Source organism: Chiloscyllium plagiosum, unplaced genomic scaffold, assembly GCF_037043375.1.
Source record: "Chiloscyllium plagiosum isolate Xiang-an unplaced genomic scaffold, Cpla_swu_hap1 HiC_scaffold_2, whole genome shotgun sequence".
Lineage (NCBI taxonomy): Eukaryota > Metazoa > Chordata > Chondrichthyes > Orectolobiformes > Hemiscylliidae > Chiloscyllium > Chiloscyllium plagiosum.
In genome coordinates, this window is record NW_028270140.1 from 92,903,134 (window position 1) to 92,929,055 (window position 25,922).

The 25,922-nt window shown below is 41.1% G+C and overlaps 1 protein-coding gene across 4 annotated transcripts in view; it reads left to right on the forward strand.

Moving 5' to 3' along the window:
- Positions 1-25,922, forward strand: part of pja2 (praja ring finger ubiquitin ligase 2) — a 102,069-nt gene that overhangs the window by 54,768 nt on the left and 21,379 nt on the right. For all 4 annotated transcript variants that reach the window (XR_006314649.2, XM_043710414.2, XM_043710398.2 and 1 more), the window contains exon 6: positions 19,973-20,081. Coding sequence is in view for 3 of the 4 variants with exons in the window: in XM_043710414.2 (XP_043566349.2) it covers positions 19,973-20,081 (109 nt within the window). In the remaining variant the exon portion in view is untranslated. The remainder of the gene's footprint in view (positions 1-19,972; positions 20,082-25,922) is intronic.

Here is a 25,922-nt window from a genome sequence, read left to right on the forward strand (position 1 = left end):
ACCTTTTAAACAGCACTAGCAAAACACCCTCCCAAAATCTCATTCCTGGTTCTTTTCAGGTATAGACCATCTGGCATATACTGGTGTCATTTCCCACAAAGCCAGTGGGAGAAATCTATAGCCTTTCCTCTTGCAACATCTTTCCAGCCAGGGATTGGCTTGTCTTATCTTCCTACTTCTCTACTCAGTTTCGCTATCACTGGGAGTAATCAGGAAACCACTACTTCATAAATCTTGCTTGCGAACTTTCTGCCTACCTCCCTAATTGCAGGACTTGAGGTTTCTTTTGTACCTATATTGTCATTACTAATGTGGGCTACGATCTCTGGTACGCTGAAAATGTGTTGTTGGAAAAGCGCAGGTCAGGTAGCATCCAAGGAACAGGAGAATCGACATTTCGGGCATAAGCCCTTCTCCTGTTCCTTGGATGCTGCCTGACCTGCTGTGCTTTTCCAGCAACACATTTTCAGCTCTGATCTCCAGCATTTTCAGTCCTCACTTTCTCCTACGATCTCTGGTACCCAAGATGAATGTCTTGCAGCCATTCTGTGACAGCCTTGACCCTAGTACTAGGCAAGCAAAATGTGATTCTGGAGTCATGTCAGCCACAGAAATGCCTGACTGTTCACTGAACTGAAGAATCCAATATCAGTGTTACCCTATCACTCTTGAAGTCATAGACTCATACAGCATGGAAACAGACCTTCAGTCCCACAAGTCCATGCCTATCATGTTCCCAAACTTAATAAGCCCCACCTGCCTGTGTTTGGCCCTTATCTCTCTGACCTTTTGCTATTCAGGGACTTATCCAATTATCTTTTAAACGTTGTAACTGTACCTGCATCCAGCCCTTCCTCTGGTAGTTCGTTCCACGCAGTAACTAATCTCCATGTAAAAATACGTTGCCCCTAATGTCCTTGTTAAATTTTTCTCCTCTAACCTTAAAAACGCCCCCTAGTTTTGAACTCCCCTGCCTTATGGAAAAGACCTTACCAATGAAGTGGCGACTTCCAAAGAAATCAACGCTGTGAGCTGGACTCTAACCTGTGCAGGAAACCTCCATTGGATTTCGAATCCAACGCCTTGGAAAAGACCTTTCACCATTCACCTTATCTTTGCTCCTTATGATTTTATACGACTCCATAAGGTCATCCTTCAACCTCCTAACCGCCAGTGAAAAAAGTTCCTGCCTATCCAGCCTATTTTTATAACTCCAATCCTCTAGTCCAAGCAACATCCTGGTAATCCTTTTCTGAACCCACTCCAATTAATAATCTCTTCCTTTAACAGACCAGAACTGCATGCAATATTCCAGAAGAGGCCTCACCATACAATCTCAACATGACATCCTAACTCCGATACTCACAGGTCTGAGCAATGAAGGCAAGCGTGCTAAACGCCAACTTAACCATACTGTCCACCTGTGATAGAAATTTTAAAGAATTAGGTAACCAAACTTCTAGGTGTCTCTGTTCTGCAATGCTACCCAGGGGTTTCCCATCAATTATACAAGTCCTGCCTTTGTTTGTTTTACCAAAATGCAATACCCCGAATTATTCAAAGTCAACTCCAACTGCCACTCCTCAGCTGGCTGACTGACTATGATCAAGATCATTGAATCCCTACAATGTGGAAGCAGGCCATTCACCCATCGAGTCCACTCTGACCCTCCAAAGAACACCCCATCCAAACCTATCCCCATCCCTGTAATCCTGCATTTCCGATGGCTAATCTTCCTAACCTGCACATATTTGGACTGTGGGAGGAAACCCATGCAGACACTGAGAGAATTTGCAAGCTTCATACATACAGTCACCCTAGGCCGGAATTGGACCCGGGTCCCTGGATCTGTGAGGCAGAAGTGCTAACAACTGAGCCTTAGATATCTTTGTAATCTTAGATAAATTTCCTCACTGTCCAGTATACCACTAATTTTGGTGTCATCCACACAATTACTAGCCATGCCTCCTATATTCTCATCCAAATCATTTATGTAAATGACTACCATAAGTGGATCCAGTACTGATCCAATAGTCACAGAACTCCAGTCTGATAAACAGCCTTCTTCCAACTCTCTGTCTCCTAGCTTAAAGCCAATTATGTATTCAATTGGCAAGCTCACCCTGAATCCCATGTGATCTAACTTTATTCATCATGCAGACCCTTTTCAAAGGCTTTACTAAAGTCCAAATAAACAACATCTGCTACTGTGCTCTCATCAATCTTTTTGGTCATTTCCTCAAAGAACTCCATCAAGTTTGTGAAACACTATTTCCCTCACACAAATCCATGCCGACTATCCCTAATGATTCCTTGCCTCTCCAAGTGCAAATAAATTCTACTTTTCAGAAATACTTCCAACAACTTACTCACCACTGACATTAGACTAGGCAAAAGTGAGGACTGCAGATGCTTGAAACTAGAGTTTAGATTAGAGTGGTGCTGGAAAAGCACAGCAGGTCAGGCAGCATCTGATGAAGGGCTTTTGCCCAAAACGTAGATTTTCCTGCTCCTCGGATGCTGCCTGACCTGCTGTGCTTTTCCAGCACCACTCTAATCTAAGCACTGACATCAGACTCACAGGTCTACTGTTCCCATGCTTCCCCTTAGAGATTTCTTTCATAATGGCACAACATTAGCCACCCTCCTGTCATCCGGCACCTCACCCATAGTTAAAGATTATATAAATATTTCTGCTAGGGGAGCTGCAATTTCCTCCGTAACTTCCCACAACGTCCTGGGATACATTTGATCAGGTCCCAGAGATTTATCCACCTCCATGTTGTCTAAGACTTCCAGCACTTCTCTTCTGTAATGTGAATTTCAAAACATCATTATTTATTTCCCTGGGTTCTCTAGCCTCAATTTATTTCTCCACAGTAAAAGCTGATGCAAAATGTTCATTTAATATCTGAAAATCTTTATCCATTGTTCCCTAATCTTACCAGTCTTACCTTTCACTCTAACGGGAACATAATGCCTCTGAATTCTGGTTATTACAATTTTGGAAGCCTCCCATTTGCCATTTGTCCCTTTATCTGCGAAACATCTACTCCAATTAACTTTTGAAAGTTCTTGTCTCACACCATTTAAAATTTTCTTTACTCCAGTTAAGAACTTTAACTTTTATGGGGAGCTTATCCTTTTCCATAAATATTTTAAAACTAATAGAATTATGATCACTAGTCCAAAGGTGTTCACAACTAACACTTGAGCCACTCACCCTTCAATGCAACGTGGCCACCTTGGCTATTAATGCTTTCTTCAATGATTCATAACCCACACGAATATCCAGAAAAATAGACCATTTGTAATTGGGAAGCTCGGGGATTCCTGCAGCACCTGCCAGTTTCTCTTAAACTGCCTCATGGGCTCTTGTTCCCTAGCTGGCTGCTTGTGATATACTTTTGATATGACCAAATCTCTGAATGTGCTAACACTATCATGTGCATTATAGCATCCTTCTAGAGATAAATAATTTTTTTGAATGTGGACTCTAGTGTCAGAGCAGTTAAGGACAAAGAGAATCTCATCTTTTTGTAAAGATGAAGAGACAAAGTGTAGGAAATGGACTGGTTAAGAGCCACATCAAGGGCAGTTAAAGGGAATCTTTAGAAGGTGACCTCATCAGAACAGATATAACAAAGACCGAGAAACTGACTGAAATAGAGTATCTGTTGGAAACAGGACAGGAGATGTGCAGTCAAGGTAGCTGTAGGAGTCAGTGCAGTCTGCAGTCCTCACTTATTCTGTGTGTTGAAATAGCCAGGGATGTAGATAAGTAGTAGACATATGGTTGAAAAAATGGCAGTAATAAGATAGGAGTTTTAATCAATTCAAAGCAGGCTGAAATAATGGATTTATCAGGATAATCTGTTTGTGGATCTTGAGAAGGTTATGCAAGGTTCAAAGCTCATGTTGAGAACTTGAGGTTAGTGACAACTTGGGAAATCATTGTTCACTGGTGGAGTCCTGGTTCAAAGGGAGGAAAGAATTATATCAGAGTTGGCATCAGCCATCGCAAGGTAGTGGTTGGTTTATCAAATTTCAGCAGCACCATTATCAGCAGATTTAATGACAATCTTAGGTGTTAGTTGAACTTGAGGCAATAATTTGCTGCAGGTTCATTGGGAGGTAGTTTTGAGTGAGGGGTATATAAAAACTGAGTTGGCTGATGCCATCACATTGGGAGTTGATGATGGAAAAGTTCTGAGCTATGTGGCACGAGGATAAAACAAGGTGAGCCAAAACTTTTGAATGGAGTGAAATGGTTCACTGTGAGGGAGCATGACTCCTGGCCAAACAGAGGTGGAGGTAGAAGGCGACCTCAATGAAGTGCCAAACTTAGCTTTGGTGTGGAAGCATAAAGAGTTTGAATTGCAGTCTTTGAAGACAGCTCCTGTGGCAGTCTAGTGACAATGTGGCAGTTAGATTGAAATGAGAGCTGGAAGTCAGAGGAATGTGAATGGGAAGAAGGATAATGAGAGTCGTCAATATCCAAGAGGTTTTTAATCAGGATTTTGTGTCTACTCCTTAAGGCCCTGTCAACTTATAACTACAGTACTTTAGCGATTTACATAACTTAAGGCAATAGAGGTGCAAATGAGATCTCAGAATAGTTATATTTTCCCAAGAATAAGTGGAATTAAATCATAAATTTTGAAATAACTTCTGCTGTGGATTATTCACAATTGGGAAATTGTGTTTGATATTATGCCTATTGGTTGCAAAAGAGCCAGCTGGCAGCTAACTTCTAGTTCCTGCAGCCTACCACCAAAAATGATTCACCTCCAACGTCAAGCCCCATATTAAATTCAATTTACCACTTATCCACCCACAGAATGAGCTAGTTTATTATTTATTTCTGTGCACTTCCACATATTATTAGCTGTGCTCTATAATTTGTTGAATACTATTACAATTCCTCCAGCTTTGAGGCAAAATCTTTATGTATGGTGTAAAACAGTGGCCAGAAGGTACCTGTGTGCACTACTTTCCATTTTACCTCCAGTTCAAGAGATTTCTTGTAATTTGTATTTTTCTGTACTATAGCCATCTTTCATTACATACTACTGTAGGGCTTTGAACTCCACATACCATGACTTTTTTTACAATTCTCTGATGTGTCAGCTTATCAAAAGTTTTCTGATTGTCCTGGGGCATTATTGCATTTTTTTCCATTATTTATTCAAGTAATTTAAAATGTGACATAAGTGACTTTCCTTTCAGAAACCCCATGCTATTTTTATATTGTTCTCCAATTATTTTACTGAAACCATCTTTCTAGGATAAGTTCTGGAGTTTTTTTTTGTAGCATAAGTCTATAGTTCCACCTTCTTTTCTAAAAATTAGCATTAATTTACTTGTACCAGTGGATTGGACAATATCTCCACATGCTAATAACATGTTGTTTTTCAGCTGTTTGAAAACAAAGATCTTGCCTGCATAGTATTGCCTTTTTTTCACTTTAGTGTCAAAGAGTACATTGATAACTGCATTCCGAGCCACATTCGACAACAACACACTGGAGCTAAACAAACGCATAATTTGGTCTTCACTTGCTGGCTTCAGAGATCTGACTTCAGTTATTTATAAACAAATTGTAGCCCAATAAAAACTGAAGTCCATACTCTAAGTGGAGCAATTTCAGAACCAGTAACTGACACGCTCAGTTCAAATCAGACAAGCCTGCTTTTTTCAAAAAACAAAGAATTGGGCATGCAGACAACTAGCTGGAACATGCACATCTATCTGTCTTTTTTGAAAAGGATTTTTGAAACTTGGCCGGCGGAAGAATTTTTATGCAGTTGGTGAGAGGATTGAAATTAGTACAAGGTCAGAACCTTCAAGTAGAAAGAGAATTTTGAACCTGTTTGATTGAAGGCAGAAATGATTTTACAGCAACCTTCCTTCTTTTGAAGAACTAGGCTTTTTTTCTTCAAGGTTAAAACTACGTATGTGTTTAGCAATGTCCAAAATCCATCAGATGTTGTATAAAATAGGGTAGTAGTCAAAATTCCAGGTCGGGCCTATCCTGATTGCATTATAATGGGAAAGTCATTTTATTTAGCAAGTATTTAATGGCGACACATCTTAAGTGCTAAACATGGGGAAACTGTCAGATACTTAGTATCTGTTCACTTATTCCTTAGTATATTATTCAAGAGCACCCTATCAAAGTTCCTACCTATGTAGTTTATATTCTTGTATTATTTAAATTTAAAATTTTTTCCTTCTTCCTAATAAGAGGTAACTATACTCACTATTATTTGTACACTTTGCTAACATTTTCTTTGTTAGATTCCGTTTTATCCTTGGCTATTTATTCTTGGCTCTTTTTTTCAGTGATTATAGTTCTCATGAACTCTATCCAACTTTTAAATATTTCCGACTATTATTCTACGTGTCCATTTTCTTCAATATGCTTCCTTGGCTCCAGCCTAATTCTGTCATGATTGACCTTTTCTGACTCTGTTAATTTGTTATTTGTAGTATTAATCTCTTTGTCAGTTATCATTGTAAACTGTATATTATGATCAGAGTGTTGTGCTGGAAAAGAATAGCAAGTCAGGCAGCATCTGAGGAGTAGGAGACTCAACATTTCAGGCAAAAGTCCTTCATCAGGAATGAGGCTGTGAGCCGAGGGGGTGGTGAGATAAATGGGAGGGAGGTGGGGTAAGGTAGCTGAGAGTGCGATAAGTAGATGGAGATGGGGGTAATGGTGATAGGTTGGAGAGAAGAATGGAGCGGATAGGTAGGAAGGAAGGACAGGTCATGAGGGTGGTGTTGAGTTTAAGTTTGGAACTGGAATAAGATTGGGGGAGGAAAAATGAGGAAACTGGCGAAGTCCACATTGATGCTGTGGGGTTGGAAGGTGAGGCATTTTTCCTCCCGGCATCGGATGGTTACGGAGTGGCGATGGAGGTGGCCCTGGGCCTGCATGTCCTTAGAGGAGGGGGAGTTGAAGTGTTCGGCTATGGGGCAGTAGGGTTGGTTGGTGGGGGTGTCCTGGAGATGTTCTCTGAAGCGCTCTGCAAGTAGGCGTCCTGTCTACCCAATGTAGAGGAGACAACATTGGGAACAATGGATACAGTAAATGACGTGTGGAAGGCCAGGTAAAACTCTGATAGAAGTGGAAGGCAGCATGGACCCTTGCTCAGAGGTGAGGGGGAAAGTGTGGGCGCAGGTTTTGCAATTCCTGCGGTGGCAGGGAAGGTTGCCAGGAGGGCAGGGAATGGTCTTTACAGAAGATAAAGGTGAGGGGGGAAAAGGGGAAAGACCTGCTATGCTCACTCCATCCCCCCTCATCTGCAACTTCCGGAAAGACCATTCCCTCAGTGACTCCCTTGTCAGGTCCACACCCCCAACAATCTACCTTCCCCTGCCACCGTAGGAATTGCAAAACCTGCCCCCCTCACCTCCGTGCCAGGCCCCAGAAGAACCTTCCACTTCCCTCAGAGTTTTACCTGCACTCCCACACATGTCATTTACTATATCCGTTGATCTCGATGTGGTCTCCTCTACATTGGGGAGACAGGGCACCTACTTGTAGAGTGCTTCAGAAAACATCTCCAGGACACCCGCACCAGCCAACACCACCACCCTTCAACTCCTCCTCCCACTCCTCCAAGGACATGCTGGTCCAGCGCCTCCTCCGTCACCACTCCATAACCACCTGAAGCCGAGAGGAAGAAAGCCTCATCACCCTTCAACCCCACGGCATCAATGTAGACTTCACTGGTTTCCTCATTTTCCCTCCCCAACCCCCCCCATCTTATGCCAGTTCCAACCTTCCAACTCTCTGCCGCCCTCATGACCTATCCTAAAATCCATGTTCCTTCCCACCTCTCCATTCCACCCTCCTCTCTGACCTATCACCATTACCCTCACCTCAATCTAGCTATCATGCACTTAGCTACCTTACCCCCCAGCCCCACGTCCCCTCTCATTTATTTCACCACCCTTTCGGCTCACAGCCTCATTCCTAATGAAGGGCTTTTGCCCGAAATGTTGATTCTCCTGCTCCTCTGATGCTGCCTGACCTGCTTGTGCTTTTTCCAGCACCACACTGTTGACTCCAATCTCCAGCATCTGTCCTGGCTTTCGTCCTATATATTGTGATTGCTACACCTTGAATACTATGGCATGCAAAATTCATTATGTATTTATTTATATTTTATTTTTATTTTATTTTATCTGCTTTTTTAAAATATCTAGACGTGTTAACAAACGGAGCCAAATCACTGCAATATTTTTTTGAGAGAAGGGTTGGGAGAGCAAGAAGGGATTAAATCAAAATGGAACTGGAGGTGGAAATAAAGCACTCTATCCCCCGGAGTGCCCACCTCTCTGTAAAGGCATTGAGAGCATTGATTTCTAAAGGTAGGCAATGGCCTAGTGGTATTATAGCTAAATTATTAATCCAGAAACTCGGCTAATATTCTGGGGACCCAGGTATGCATCCACCACAGGATTAATCTGGAATTAAGAATCTACTGATAACCTGTAAATCATTATCAATTGTTGGAAAAACCCATCTGGTTCACTGATGTCCTACAGGGAAGGAAATCTGGCATCCTCACCTGGTCTGGCTTACATGTGTCTCCAGACCCACAGCAATGTGGTTGACTCTGAATTGCTGTCTGAAATGGCCTACCAAGCCATTCAGTTGTACTAATCACTACAAAGTCTGGAAGAAATGAAACCAGATGGATCACCTGACATTGACCTAGGCACCTGAAAAGACAACAGCAGTAGCTCAGTTGACCCTGCAAAGTCGTGCTCACTAACATCTGGGAGCTAGTGCCAAAATTGGGAGAGCTGTCTCACAGACTAGTCAAGCAACAGTCTGACATAATCATACTCACAGAATCATACCTTACAGACAATGTCCCAGCCACCACCATTATCATCCCTGGATATGTCATCACAGGACAGACCCAGCAGAAGTGGCAGCACAGTGGTACACAGGAGAGAGTTGCTCTGACAGTCCTCAACATTGACTCTGGACCACATGAAGTCTCATGGCCTCAGGTTAACATGAGCAAGGAAACCTCCCACTGATTACCACATACTGTCCTCCCTCAGTTGATGAATTGGTCCTACTCCATGTTGAACAGCACTTGGAGGAAGCATTGAGGATGAAAGGGCACAAAATGTATTCTGGGGGATATCAAAAAAGGGCACAAAATGTATTCTGGGAGATATCAGTGTCCACTACCAAGAATAGCTTGGCAGTTGTACTATGTATTGAGCTGGTTGGGTCCTAAAGAACATAGCTGCTAGACTGGGACTGTGACAGGTGGTGAGGTAACCAACATAATAGAACTCATCCTTACCAACCTCATAGCTACAGATGCATCTATGACAGTATCTGTACGAGTGATCACTGCACAGTCCTTGTGGAGACAAAGTCCCGCCTTCACATTGAGAATAATCTTCATCGTGTTGTGCGACAGCATCATCGTTCTAAATGGGATGGACTTCGATCAGATCTAGCAACTGCAGACTGGGCATCCATGAGGTGCTGTGGACCATCAGCAGCAGCAGAATTGTACTCCAGTACAATTGGTAACCACCTGAAGCATAAAAAGACAGATGGCAAAGGTTTATGTGAATATATAAAATGAAAAAGAGTGACAAGAGTAAATGTTGGTCCTTTTAGAGGATGAGAAGGGGCATTTAGTTATGGGATGTGATGAAATGGCCGAGGCATTGAATAGGTATTTTGTGCCAGTCTTCAAAGTGGCGCACACTAATAACATGCCATTAATTGGCAAAGAGACGAAGGTAGGTGAGGACTTGGAAACAATTGTTATTACATAAGAGGTAGTGTTAGTCTAGCTAATGGAGCTAAGGATGGATCCTGGCCCTGATGGAATGCATCTCAGTACTAAAAGAGAAGGAGAGAGAAATAGCAAGTGCACTTGTGATAATTTTCCAAAAATTGCTGGACTCTGGGGCAAATCCAGCAGATTGGAAAACCGCAAATGTGACGCCACTGATTAAAAAGGGTGGTAGACTGAAGATGAGGAATTATAGACCAGTTAGCTTAATTTCTGTATTGGGGAAGGTGCTCAAGTCTATTATCAAGGAAAAAATAGCAAAGCATTTCTGTCCTGCTGGGCAGATGCAGTATGGATTCCTGATGGGTAGGTCATGCTTAACTAATCTTTTGAAATTCTGTGAAGACGTTACGAGCACAGTGGATAACGGGGACCCAATAGATGTGGTGTACGTAGATTTTCAAAAGGCCTTCGACAAGGTGCCGCACAAGACGCTGCTGCTTAAGACTAAGATGTATGGTGTTTTGGGTAAAGTATTAGCATGAATAGAGGATTTGTTGACTGACAGGAAGCAAAGAGTGGAGATTAAGAAATGCTATTGTGGTTGGGAGTCACTAACAAGTGGTGTTCCTCAGGGATCAGTGTTTGGACCACAATTATTCACAATTCACATAGATGATTGGGAGTTGGGGACCATGTGTCGTGTGTCAAAGGTTGCAGATGATATCGAGATGAGTGGCAGAACAAAGTGTGCAGAGGACTGTGAAACTTTGCGGAGGAACATTGTCCGTTGCCCACTCAAAGTATCTATGTTAATAAATGTGAAGTCATTCATTTTGGTAGGACTAACATTAAAAGGGATTATTACTTGAATGGTAAAATGTTGCAGCATGCTGCTATGCAGAGGCACCTGCGTGTCCTTGTGCATGAATCACAGAAGGTTGGTCTGCAGGTACTACAAGTAATTAGGAAGGCAAATGGAATTTTGTTGTTCATTGCTAAAGGAATTGAGTTTAAAAGGAGGGAGCTTATGTTGAAACTGTACAGGGGCTGGTGAGGCCACCCCTGGAGTACTGTGGTCTTCATACTTGAGAAAGGATGTACTGGTACTAGAAGGGTGCAGAGGAGTTTCACTAGGTTGATTCTGGAGTTGAGGGGGTTGGCTTATGAGGGGAGACTGGAATTTAGAAGAATGAGGGGAGATCTTATAGAAACAAATAACATTATGAAAGGAATAGATAAGATATAAGTAGAGAGGATGTTTCCACCGGCAGGTGAAACTAGGACAACAGAGCATAGTCTCTAAATTTGGGGGAGCAGATTTAGGACTGAATTGAGAAGGAACTTCTTCACCCAAAGGGTTGTGAATCGATGGAATTGCCTGCCCAGTGAAGTAGTTGATGCTACTTCAGTACATGTTTTTAAAGCTAAAATTTTTTTTTGAACAGTGAAGGAATTAAGGATTCCTTAGCCTGCTCCGTCTTGAATGACGGAGCAGGCTAAGAGGGCTAGATGGCTTACTCCTGCTCCTAGTCCTTATGTTCTTATATCCCCTACTCAACCTTACCAGCAAGCCAGGACCAACCCTGGTACAATGGAGAATGCAGGAAGGCATGCCAGGAGAAGCACCAGGTATACTTGGTGAAAACACTAAGTAGGACGCATGCCAAGCAGCAAGTGATAGACAGAACTAAGCAATCCCACAAGCAACAAATCAGATCTAAGCTCTACAGTCCTGTTACATCCAGTCATGAATGTTGCTGGATGATTAAACAACTCACTGGAGGAGGAGGCTCCACAAATATCCCATCCTCAATGATGGAAGAGCTCAACACATCAGGGCAAAAGGTAAGGCTGAAGCTTTCGCAGCAATCTTCTGCCAGAAGTGCTAAGTGTATGATCCTTCTCGGCCTCCTGTAGCAGTTGCCAGCATTCGAGGTACCAGTCATGAGCCAATTCATTTCACTCCACGTGATATCAAGAAATGGTTGAAGACACTGGACACTGCAAAAGCTTCAGGCCCTGACATCATTCAGGCAATAGTATTGAAGATTTGTGCTCCAGAACTTGCTGCTCCCCTAGCCATACTGTTCCAGTACAGTTACAACACTGGTATCTACCCGACAATGTGGGAAATTGCCCAAGTCTGTCCTGTGGAAAAGGCAGGGCAAATCCAACCCGGCCAATTACCACCCCGGTATCCATCTACTCTCATTCATTCGTAAAGTGATGGAAGTTGTCATCAACAGTGCTATCAATTGGTTTCTGCTCAGCAATAACCTGCTTAGTGACCCCCAGTTTGGATTCTGCCAGGGCCGCTACGCTCCTGACCGCATTACAGCCTTGGTTCAAATATGGACAAAAGAGCTGAATTCCAGAGGTGAGGTGAGAGTGACAGCAATTTTAATCAATGCTGCGTTCGACCAAGTGTGACATCAAGGAGCCCTAGCAAAACTGGAATCAGTGGATTTCGGGGCGAACTCTCTGGTTGTTGGAGTCATCCCTGATGCATGGGAGGATGGTTGTGGTTGTTGGAGGTCAGTCATCTCCGTTCGAGGGTACCTGTGCAAGACTTCCTCAGGGTAGTGTTCTTGGCTCAACCATCTTCAGCTGCTTCATCAATAAGGCCAGGAGAGGGGATGTTCGCTGATTTCCACAATGTTCAGCGCCATTTCAGTGGGTGGCACAGTGGTTAGCACTGCTGCCTCACAGCGCCAGAGACCCGATTCAATTCTTGCCTCAGGCGACTGACTGTGTGGAGTTTGCACATTCTCCCCGTGTCTGCGTGGGTTTTCTCCAGGTGCTCCGGTTTCCTCCCACAGACCAAAAATGTGCAGGTTAGGTGAATTGGCTATGCTAAATTGCCTGTAGTGTTAGGTGCAGGGGAGTGGGTCTGGGTGGGTGCGCTTTGGCTGGTTGGTGTGGACTTGTTGGGCCGAAGGGCCTGTTTCCACACTAAGTAATCTAATCTAAGTAATCTAATTTGTGACTCCTTTGTGACTAAAGCAGTCAATGTTCAAATGCAACAAGATCTGGACAATATCCAGGCTTGGACTGACAAGTGAAAAGTAACATTCGTGCCACAGAAATAATAGGCTATGACCATCACTAATAAGAGACAATATAACTACCGCCCCTTGGAGTTCAGTAGTGTTATCATCACCGAATCCTCCACTACCCAAATCCTGGGATTATCATTGACTAGAAACTCAACTGGACTCCCTACATAAACACCACAAGAGCAGGTCAGAAGCTAGGAATACTGTGGCGAGTAATTCACCACTTCACTCCTCAAAGCCTGTCCACCACCTACAAGGCACAAGTCAGGAGTGTGATGGAATACTCCTCGTTTGCCTGGATGAGTGAAACCACAGCAACACTCAATAAGCTTGATACCATCCAGGGCAAAGCGGCTCACTTGATTTTCACTACATCCACAAGCATCCACTCCCTCTACCACTGACACTCCGTTGCAGCAGTGTGTACTTTCCTCAAGAAATTCACCAAAGATCCTCAGACAGTATCTTCCAAACCCAAGACCACTTCCATCTAGAAGGACAAGGGCAGCAGAAAAATGACAACGCCAGCACCTTCAAGTTCTGCTCCAAGTCACTCACTATCCTTGGAAATAAAGCGCTGTTCCATCACTGTCACTGGGTCAAAATCCTAGAATTCCCTCCCTAATGACATTGTGAGTCAACCCACAAGAAGTGGACAAGAAGGCTGTTTAGGTCGTCAGCATATTAATTCTTCTGTTTGTGGTTTCATGTGCTCTGGCAATGTCTGGAGTTTGTGATATTGTGAGCTTATAGTTCCTAAGTCTCTCAGTCTGCACTTCTTGGTGTGCTGAAATCCAGATTAGTTAATCAATCAGCCATTCATCTGTGTCCTTAAACTTGTACTTTTTGGCTGCATTTTTTAGTCTTGTTACAAAGTTGTAGGTTTCACAAGTTCCGGTTATCCGTTCCTAGCTGCCTGCTCTAATTCATGCAATCTCTCGACACACCCACCGCCATAAGGATGGTCTGAAATCTGTCTGCTTCCTTGAAAAGAGGTGTGAACAGTCTCCATGTATCATCACCCTCCTTTTCCTACCTAAACTCTTACTTTGAACATCTTCTCGTTTAACTCCCCTCTGACTTAGAGAGAATGAGATATGGCTATGGATACCCACATGTGTCCCAGTTATACTTGCCTTCTTGTGGTGAAACTGGAAAATTCCTTGTTCCAGTCCTATTTGCAGGACCCCTCCCACAACTCTTTTTCCAATTCATCAACAGTGTCAGCTGTGCTATTTCCTGCTCTCATTCGGAATGAGAAAAATTAATCAACTTTGTTTCCAGTTTCCATCCTTCTCTTTGCCTGGTCCAGCTTTGACTCTTCCCTCCCCTTTTTTGCCTTTTTGGTTCCCATATCTAGGGATAGGTTGACCACCAATATCCATTATAAGTCTGTCAACTTCAACTATACTTTCTCACACCCTACTTCCTGCAAGCATTCTATTCCACTTTCTCAATTTCTTTGTCTCTGTCACATCTGTTCCATTGATGCCATCGCAGGAAATAACTTCACCAACCCAAGGAAACCTGAACACATAAATAAAAAATGGGCCATACCACCAGTGCTTCACTGGAGGCTCATTGATGACGTTGAGGAGAAAGTGAGGTCTGCAGATGCTGGAGATCAGAGCTGAAAATGTGTTGCTGGAAAAGCGCAGCAGGTCAGGCAGCATCCAGGGAACAGGAGAATCGACGTTTCGGGCATAAGCCTTCGACTGATGATGTTACCAAGTATGGTTTTTAAATGTCTGAAAACATGCCTTCCAGCTCAGCGAGTAAACTTACATCCAGAACATCTCACTTTCCATTAAAGCATTTTACAGCTTTCTGCGACTGAATGTAGAGTTTCACAATTTCAAAGTCTGTACTTATGCTGTTTGTACACCTTTTTTTATATTACCCCACCCCCAAAAATGATCTTGTCTTATTTGTGTGTTGTTTACTTTGGTCTCAGATGACACCAAATTGGAGGTGTAGTGGACAGTGAAGAGGGTTACCTCAGATTACAACAGGATCTTGACCAGATGGGCCAATGGGCTGAGAAGTGGCAGGTGGAGTTTAATTCCAATAAATGCAAGGTGCTGCATTTTGGGAAAGCAAATCTTAGCAGGACTTATACACTTATTGGTAATGTCCGAGGGAGTGTTGCTGAACAAAGAGATCTTGGAGTGCAGGTTCATAGCTCCTTGAAAGTGGAGTCGCAGGTAGATAGGATAGTGAAGAAGGCGTTTTGTGTGCTTTCCTTTATTGGTCAGAGTATGGAGTACAGGAGTTGGGAGATCATGTTGCGGCTGTACAGGACATTGGTTAGGCCATTGTTGGAATATTGCGTGCAATTCGGGTCTCCTTCCTATCGGAAAGATGTTGTGAAACTTGAAAGGGTTCAGAAAAGATTTACAAGGATGTTGCCAGGGTTGGAGGATTTGAGCTATAGGGAGAGGCTGAACAGGCGGGGGCTGTTTTCCCTGGACTGTGGGAAGCTGAGGGGTGATGGCCTCTGCACAGTGTGTTCCCTTTGCTCTCCTATCCTTCCATCAAAAGTGCAAAAGAGCACTATTTTCCAATGCTTTTCAGTTCTGGAGTCAGATCTTGGTTGAAAACTTAACTCCGTTTCTCTATCCACAGACAATGCTGAGTTTCTCCAGGATTTTCTTTTTGTTTCAGATTTCCAGCATCTTCAGAATTTTGCTTTTATTGTCAATGAGTTTGTCTAACACTGTTGTCTAAGGCCTTGAAATTGATGCCTGTAGATCTAATAATTTTATTTTTGCTGGAGAAAAGAGTCAAATGTTGCCAAAAGTTTGTTTTTGGTTTTTACTGTCCTCTTAATTTAGCTTCCAGCAGTTAAATAATCCTTCATCTCCTGTCTACAAGAAGTTATGTTTGATCCCCACTCTTTTTTTAGATTGTCTTATAGGAAACTGCAGTTTACTTCAAATTCTCAAAAGCCTCTGAATCATTAATGCCCAATTAATTATCGGCTGCAATTGTGCTGATCAGTGTTCATTTTTAGATGATTCAATTTTTCTTCTGGTACTAATGTAGTTCGAGTTTCAAATCAGTGTAAAAACCGATGTAAAATGTTTTAAGTTTACTCATTGCTTCCACCAGGTTATATCTTCTGATTGTTTTTCTGGTTATCATTATAAATAATTACATTTTAGGATTGGAAAGTTAATTCTAGCTTGCTATGCAGCCTGGCTGGAAATGTATTCAGTATTATATTACACAATACAGTACCCCTAGGCAGCACACACTGAACAAATTCTAAGATTGGACAGATAAGTGAAAAATGAAATTTGCGCCATGCAATTGTCTGTTATGACCATCTAAAAAAGAAAAGATCTAACCATCTTTCTCCTTTCTAAAATTCAATGACATGATCATCACTGAATTTCTCACTATCCTATTCCTGTGGGTTACAATTGACTAGAAATTGAATAGTCATGTAAATGCTGTGGCTACAAGAGCAAGTCAGAGACAAGAAATTCTGCAGTGAATAACTAGCTCCCAACCTTGGAGTTGTGGAAATTAGGAATTCCTGCACCTTGGTATTCTGTACTGTCCATGTAAGCAAATGAACAACTTTGCATACTCTCATATTGTATTCCATCTACTTGTCCTGTCTAAGCTGCCTTTATAAATGAAGCTCTGGTTACAACTGCTTAAGAAAACAATTTTTGTCAACTGCATTTAATAATGAAATGAATGTTTTTTCCTGTTTTTCAAGGGCCCAGAGGTGTCTTAACTATTTATGTAACAATGTAGTCATGCAGACACATAAGCTGAGAATCAAGCCTCTTTGAACAGTGAGAGGAAGTGAGGGCTGGAGATCAGAGATGAAAATGTGTTGATCCTTAGTTCTATGTTCTCTCATAAGGGGAAGTCTTACCACAATTGATGTAATTGATATAACCTTTGTGTAAGTTGTATATTGTTGTGTTTTATATGTTTAAACCTCATAATTTTACCAGAAGATGAAAATCTAGATTTTAGATTAGTGGAAGGAGAAAGAGATCTACATATACGTTTATTGATGGAAAATAGTGAATAAATTTAATTTTGTAAGTAATTAAAGGATTTGATGTAAAGGAGTACTACTTGAAAAACTATGAATGAACAGCCAGGGACAAAGTTAGACCCTAAAACTAAATGGTAACCCTATAAAAGTCTATATATTTATGATAAAGTGCTGCTTTTGAAGATTTAAAGTAATTGCATTCTGATGCAGGTTGGTAAATATGGTATTGGGGAATAAGATTGCAGACAAAAACAAGTTGAGTTCTGATTCAGAGTTTAATGAGCTGAATGAAAACTTTCTGTTGTATTAAAATCTTTGTTAAGACAACAATGCATATGGTCTTTGTATATTATGCAGTTCGTGATAAAAATGTGCATGTCACTTCATGCATTGGCAATAAATGGTGGCCTAACCTTGGTTTATATTGAGCTAATTGATTTTACGCATGTGACCGATATAGGTGCATACGAATAATGATTACATAGCAGTGGGATGCCCAATGCTACTAGCTAAAAGAGGGGAAAGAGAAAAGTATTGTGAGAATTGACGAAGACAGATGGCATTTCCCTTCCCTCAACCTCCCATCAAGGTTTTGATGTTGAAAAATTACTGGGGTAAAGCAGGTACACATTTTGTGTTGCACCTTTTATGGGACAAGATTTTGGTATGGACTTTAGGTCTCCTCCATTTCTTCCCAGGAATGCCTAATTATCTGCAGGATTTAGTTCATTTTGAAGAATGCCTGCCCTCTGAGTAATATTTTATATGTAACTTTATAAATTAACCTTTCTTGTTTATGACATTGGCTGTAAGGTATGATTTGATGAGAATGACTGTCGGACTGTTGCTTGATTCATTGCGGTTCAGCTGTCTTACATTTCGGCACACGTCCCCAGAAGCAAGTAAGGTGGACTTTGCAAGGTCATTTCAGGGCCTAGGTCGATGGAAGGTAGTCCATCAATAATAATCTTCAGCTTTTTTGTTAATCACAATTTGAAACAATTGAAGGATTTGGTTCAGGCAAGTTGGAGGGCAGTTCAGAGTCAACCATGTTGCTGTGCAATCAATTGTAATCCAGACCGGCTAAGATTTCCTACCTTGATGGATATTAGTTTTTATATTAATCCTATTAATCCTCTTTGGGATCATTATTAACGAGAAATTAATTTTATTCTTAACACATTAACTAACCAAACTAACTTCCCAGCTGAAATTTGAACTCATGCCTCAAACATTGGTTTACAACTCCAGCTTACTGGTTTTATAAAATTATCATTATGTTACTGTCTCCTTAGAAGTTTGCTAAGGAGACAGTAACAATTCCAATCCAGAAGTTCCTGTTTAGCTGCTGCTTCAAAGATGTATGTTGCGTTATCTAATAGCATTCCTGTTTAGTGTGATTTACTTCTGATTTTGTAAAAAAAAAAGTAGCCTGTAGCTGTTGATTAGTACCTGAAACTTAGACTCCATTTGACATGATGGCCCTGATTTTTTTTTTCTCATAAGGCTCATACAGTCATTTTCTTTCTGGCACTATCCTACTCATACTCAAAGTAGATTATAAGAATTGACACGATTGATTTCCACTTCACCATCTTCATCTGCCAAACAATGGTTGATTCTAATGCCAGCAGTGCTACTGTTTCATGCTTTGAATGGGCATCTGCACTTCCTCATTTAATGACCTGTCATTCTTTGATTCGATTTACTTGTCTACTGGATATATTGAGGTCAAAATCTTTGGACATTAGCCTCAAAATGTTTTTACCTATGCATTGGGGAATCCAAGCATTTTGAGCTTTGCTACGTAGTCAACTATAAACAGTGTTTTGAAGCATTTCACTTTTGTGGCGATAATGGGAGATCTTTGAAAACTGTGGTGTAACCTGTTGTCCCATATGGCTGGTGTTACTGAATTTGGAGAAGAATTATGTATTTCTTTCCTTTTTTTTTACATATTCTTTCTTTCTTCCAAGAGAACTAAAGGATGGCATATTAGGTCATTAACTTGTTAAAAACAAGAATGGCCAGATTTTGAGTATACATTGAATATAAATAAAATAGTTGATGGTGAATCTTTTATTATACCACTAATACTAAATGTGGTCATAAAAATCATGTTCTGTTAAAAGGTAGAAAAAAATTCCAGGTTTAAATTTTGAATTCGGTAAATGAATAATAATGTTTTAACCATACTTGCAAAGTACTCCCAGTGAAATTAGTTAAATAATTTCTTGTGGGTTCTGTTCCACTTTTGACTTAATTCAGTTACATTTGAGTTAGAAATAATATTAGAATCCATTGTTTTTGCTTGAATATTTTTCCTGGCTTTAGAAATTTAATAAACAATCTTACTTAATGGTTCAGTACACAAAGGCCCTTCAACTTGATGAATTGAGTGATATGCGAAATTGTTTTAGCATATGAAATACAAGTTGGATTAGTCTGTTCGGTTGCTTGATCTTAGTCCATCATTCAAGGATTTGGCTAATGTGATTGTGCTCTTGAGTCTATATTCCGACCTATCCCTATTCACTTTAATTGCCTTGTTAGTGAAGAATCTAATCTATCCCTGTCTTAAAAATATTTAGTAACTCTACCATTGTCTATGGAAGGCCGTCTCAAAGACTCACTCAAAAAGAAATCTCCTTAACGTTGTCTTAAATTCAAGACTCCTTATTTTAAAGATGTGTCTTCTGAATCTGGTTTCTCTCACAACTGTGGAATCATCTTTTTTAGCAATCATCATGTTAAACCATACCAGGATTGTCTGTGTCACAGGAAGATGACCTCACATTTTTCCGAAATCGTGGTTATAAGTCATGCCTATCTATAACCTTTCCTCAATGGATAGCACCTGTGCCACCACCACTATACATCCCATGATTCCTTGATGCAAGTCATTCATATAATTTGTGAACAGTTGAGATCTTAATACTGATTTCTGTAGCATTGCATTTGTTGCACCTTGCCGATCTGAAATGACCCATTTCTGTACAGTTAGTGTTTCCAGTTAGCCAATCCTCTATACACACTATTGTTACCCCCTGCATCATGAACTTTTATTTTACATATCTTCATCTTGTCTGTTTAATTTTTTTTCTCAGATTGCTTGACGAACTCGGTGAAGGACTTACAGCTCAAGCTATTTCGTCTGTTGATCCACAACTTCTTACCTTTATGGCTCTGGAAGAGCGCTTGGCTCAAGCAATGGAGGTGATAACCTTTATTAATGTATTCAAAGTTTGTGAGAAGATTTGTAGCTCGGGTGCTCGTTGCTGTGGTTCTGTTCGCCGAGCTGGAAGTTTTTGTTGCAAACGTTTCGTCCCCTGTCTAGGTGATATGGTCTCATTCGACGTAACGGCACTGTTCACCTCTATTGACAAAGCCCTAGCCAGAGAAACAATAGCCAACCTGCTGAACAGACATAACAGACAACAGGACGTCGAACCCATCAACAAAGACGGCATACTTAAACTACTGGACTTGTGCCTCACAACACACTTCACATTCAACAACCAGATATACGAACAAATCAATAGAACACCCATGGGCTCACCGATCTCGGGACTCATAGCAGAAGCAGTAATGCAAAGGTTAGAACAAACAGTCTTACCACAAATTCAACCCAAACTCTGGGTCAGATACGTCGATGACACCTTGTAATCATTAAAAACATGGAAATAGAGAAAACACACCGGATCATCAACTCCACACTCATAGGAATCCGATTCACGAGAGAGGAAGAAAAGGACAACCAACTCCCATTCCTAGAAGTGATGGTACAGAGAACACCAAACGGAGAATTCACCACTAAGGTACACAGGAAAGCCACACACACAGACCAAGTCCTGAACTATGAAAGCAACCACCCTAATACACACAAACGAAGTTGCATCAAGACACTATTCAAAAGGGCCACAACACACTGCAGCACACTAGAACTGCAAAAAGAGGAAGAGGAACACCTATACTAGGTATTCGCCAAAAACAGATATCCTCGCAATTTCATCAACAGATGCCTAAGGGAAAGACAATGGAACGAGGACATGCCGCAACCCAAAGGACTAGCCACACTACCATACATCAAGAACATCTCTGAACTGACAGCCAGACTACTGCGACCACTAGGACTTATAACAGCACACAAACCAACAGCCACACTCAGACAACAACTCACCAGAACGAAGGACCCGATACCCAGCATGAGCAAAACTAATGTAGTGTACAAAATCCCATGCAAGGACTGCACAAAACACTATATAGGACAAACAGGAAGAAGACCGCTAACGATCTGCATCCACGAACATCAACTAGCCACGAAACGACACGACCAGCTATCCCTAGTAGCCACACACGCAGACGACAAGCAACATGAATTCGACTGGGACAACGCTACCATTATAGGGCAAGCCAAACAAAGAACAGCCAGGGAATTCCTAGAAGCATGGCACTCATCCACAAACTCCATCAACAAACACATAGACCTGGACCCAATATACCGGCCACTACAGCTGAAACTGACAATCGGAAGCGGCAGGGACAGGCCACTATAAATGCCGGAGGAAACACCACAGAAGCGCTTCACAGGAGGCTCCCAAGCACTGAGGACGTCACCTAGACAGGGGACGAAACGTTTGCAACAAAAACTTCCAGCTCGGCGAACAGAACCACAGCTTTATTAATGTATTTTGTGATTAAACCCACAAAATTGAAATTAACCATATTGAGCTTTTTAAGTATCATTGATTTTGTATTCGATCTATCCTTGTAATAAGCTTTTGAGAGTCCTCACTTGAAATACAATAGTCAGGTTTGTTTATTATGTACTTGGGATTATTTGTATTAATTTTCTCTTTTTGTTTGACATACTATTAGTCAGAAGTAAAAGTGGAAAATTTACCCTTTGGTTCAAAGCATGAGATTCAATTTAAGTTTTACCCCCTTAAAAAATCCTGATTAAGTTTGTAAAAGAATTTGGTTGCCTTTATGAAACATCATTGACATCCTCTTTCTCAGTCCCATAGGAACAGGAGTAGACCATTCACCACCTCGAACCTGTTTCACCATTCAGTGAGATTTTGCTCAATCTGTGGCTTAAATCTATATACTTGCTATTGGCACATATCCCTGAATACCTACACTTAACAAAACATTTTCTACCTTAGATTTAACACTAACAACTAATGTAATATCAACTGCCATTTGTAGAAGAGTTACCAAACCTCTACCACTCCTTGTATGTAGAAATGTTTCCTAAGGTGGCTACTGAACGGCCTGGCCCTAATTTTAAAATTGTGCCCCCTAGTTTATCTTTATTGACCTATCTTTTCCTGTTAATAACTTGAAGACTTAAATCAGATTACCTCTTAAACCTTCTAAATCCTGGAGAAAACAGGCCTAATTTGCATTATCTCTCTTCAAAACTTCACCCCTGAAGTCAAGGTATCATTCTTCTAAACCTCAACACCCTCAAAGACCACAGTCCTGATTTGCTCTCACGACTTCAAGTGGAGTCCAACCAGTGTTATGGACCAGACCAAACCACCTCAAACTATATTAAGATAGTCTTGACCGTGACTACTACTTATTTTAGAAGTAAGCATAAGGCATTGTGTTGCAGATGCAATTCAATTGGTCAAACTACTCAACATTAAGCAATTTATTTTTGCACGACAGTTAAAATACAGACAAAATATACAGACAAAATAAAAAGAAAAGGATTGGCTTAACTGTAACTCTATTGAAATACTCAACAAAATAATAGATATGTTAATTGCTATTAAATAACTCTTCCAGTATGGTTACATCCCATTAATACACCCTTGACCAAGGTACATTTAATAAAATAAATTGTCTTGCATGCAATTGTAGCAGCAGGAAAGGATTGTCAGCTTTTAGCTGAAACAGGGAGAGGAATAAGATTTTCCATATCCATCTCCAAGACCCCAACAACTGCAGAAAGCTAAAACTAAAAATTCTTGTTCGTGGGAACTTGACCCCAACCATTCAGGCTGCTTCTATTGTTCCAACCTTTTTTAAAAAAGCAAGGCCTCGCAAACTGTTTACTTTATTGGCTTTGAGCAGGCTGCTCTTTACCTCTGTCTCCAACCTTTCTTCACTTTTTTAAAAAAAAGGACAAAATACACCTCTTAAAACCATACCTCCCACCATTTTTTAAAAAAAGCACATCAATATACAAAGATGGCTTCATCTTTTAAAAAATCTTTAGCCTTACACTATTAGTACAGCACAATGCATGTACATTACATGGACTGTGAGTATGCAAATATTTGCTACTATAGTCCATTTCAGTCCATTTTCTTCTTCCACCAAACACCTCCATCTTCATTCTTCAAAGTCACGACAATCCGTCAGCAATTACGTTCTTTCATCCTGCCACATGTATAATTTTCAAATTGATTGAATGCAGTGTTATCTCCATTTAAACAAACATGTATTTTTATCCTCAGTTTTTTTCCAAAAACTTTAAGGAGTTGTGATTATTATATACAATTGTCTTAGACACATTAAAGGCAATAGAAATGTTGCAATACCAACATCATATTCAAGGACTTCTTCTCAGTTGTGGAATATTTCTGTTAATGATTAACTCATTTTCTGGAAAAATATCCAATATGTCTTTTTATCTTGTCTTTTTGCAGGAATATAGCACCAACACTCTCATCAATAGCCACTTTGAATGGCTTTGCATTATTTAGGTGTGGTTAACACTGGGGCAGTGCTTAACAATGCCATCAGGCTGTTCAATGCCATCTGTCCACTGAAACTTTCTGCACTTCAAGTCAGTCAGTGGAACAAGAGCTGGAAAAAGCACAGCAAGTCTTGTGTGGTACAGTAGCCTAGTGGTTAGCACTGCTGCCTCACAGTACCAGAAACCCAGGTTTAATTCCAACCTTGGGCAATTGTCTGTGTGGAGTTGGCACGTTTTCCCCATGTAAGGGTGCTCCGCTTTCCTCCAGCAATCCAAAGATGTGCAGATTAGGTGAATTAGCCATGCTAAATTGCCTATTGTGTTCAGGGATGTTTAGGTTAGGTGCATTAGTCAGCGGTGAATGTAGAGTATTAGGGTAGGGGGATGGGCCTGGGAAGGTTACTCTTTGGAGAGTTGGTGTGGACTTGTTGGGCCAAATAGCCTGGGATTCTAGTCAGACAGAGGAGCAGGGGAGTCGACGTTTCAGGTCCTGATGCAAGGTCCCAACCTGAACCGTTGACTCCCCTGCTCTTTTGCTCATTGACGTGCTGTGTTTTTTCTAGCTCTACACCTTATTGACTCTGACTTTCCAGCATCTATAGTCCTCGCTATCTGAATGTCACTGGAGCAATCACACTTCTAAAATTTGGTACAAGCTTCCAATTTTAAAAAATACTCAATCCCATGAGTCATTGTACTTCCTTCTTCGTTGATGGTATGGGAATATCCCCAATAACTTTTGCTTTTGTATCCTGTGGGGTCATTTTTCCATGGCTAATCATATGGCCTAAGAATGTGACTTGGGCTTTTGTAAACTCTATTTTAGCCAGGTTTATCACCAAGCTCACCTCCTAAAGATGAACAAACAACTGTGATAGATGCTCCAAACGTGACTAAAAATCACCAGGTCATCGATGTACACCACACAATAGGGTAATTCTGAAATGACTTTATTGATTCATCCTTGAAATGTGGCTGGTGCATTTTTCATACAAAAGGTCATGACTGTAAACTGGTATAGTCCACTTGGCATCAGCTGGATTTTGTTTGCTCTTTTGTATAAAGAAATCTGACAGTATCCTCTGACTAAGTCCAACTTAGAAATATAAGTTGCTTGTTCAACCTTCTCAATACAGTCTTTCAAATGTGGAATAGGATATGAATCAGACTTTTTAACTGCATTGACTTTGCGATAGTCCACACATAATCGTTGGGTGCCACCTGGTTTTGGCGTCATTACTACGGGTGAGCTCCAGTCACTAAAATTCGAATTATGTTGCCTCTGAGCATGCGTTCAGTCTCTCTTTTTTTGGATCTGTGCCAATTTTAGAGGGTTACGTCCGTAAGAATGTTCCTTAATTGGAACAGCATTTCCTACATCTACATCATGCAAAATCAGTTAAGTACATTCCAGTTTACTCCCACGTAGCTCCCCAATGATTGTAATAACACTTTCAACTCATTTTGATTTTCCTCTGAAAGGTAACTCAGTTTATCTCCAGTTTTGAAAACTTCATTGTCCATTTTAATTAGAGGAAAGTCCTATTCAGAATCATCTGAACTTGGTTCTTTATTCTGTGTTGTGACCAAGTCCCACATTCTCCTTTTTGCTTTCATAAGACCATAAGAAGGAGGAACAGGAGTGGGCCATCTGGCCCTTCGAGCCTGCTCCACCATTCAAGAACGTTTTGACTGATCTTTTTGTGGGCTCAACTCCACTTACCCACCCTCTCACTTTAATCCTTAATTCTTTGTTCAAAGAATTATCTATCTTAGCTTTAAAAATACTTACTGAGGAAACTTCAACTACTTCACTGGGCAGGGAATTCCATAGATTCACACCCCTCCAGGTGAAGAATTTCCTTCTCAATTCTGTCCTAAATCTACTTCCCTTAATTTTGAGACTATGTTCTCTTGTCCTAATTTCACCCACCAGTGGAAATGTCCTCTCTACTTCTTTCTTATCTATTCACTTCATAATGTTATATGTTTCTATAAGATTTCCCCCTTATTCTTCTAAATTCCAATAAATATAATCCCAGTCTCCTCCGTCTCCCCTCATAAGGCAACCCCCAGAACTCCGGAATCAACCTAGTGAACCTCCTCTGCACCCTCTCTAGTGCCACTACACCCTTTCTCAAGTATGGAGACCACAACTGCACTCAGTACTCCAGATGTGGCCTCATCAGCACCCTATACAGCTGCAACATAACCTCCCTGTTTTTAAACTAAATCATTTTAGCAATGAAGGACAGAATTCCATTTGCCTTCCCAATTACTTGTACCTATAGACCAACCTTCTGAGATTCATTCGCAAGGGCACCCAGGTCCCTCTGCATAGC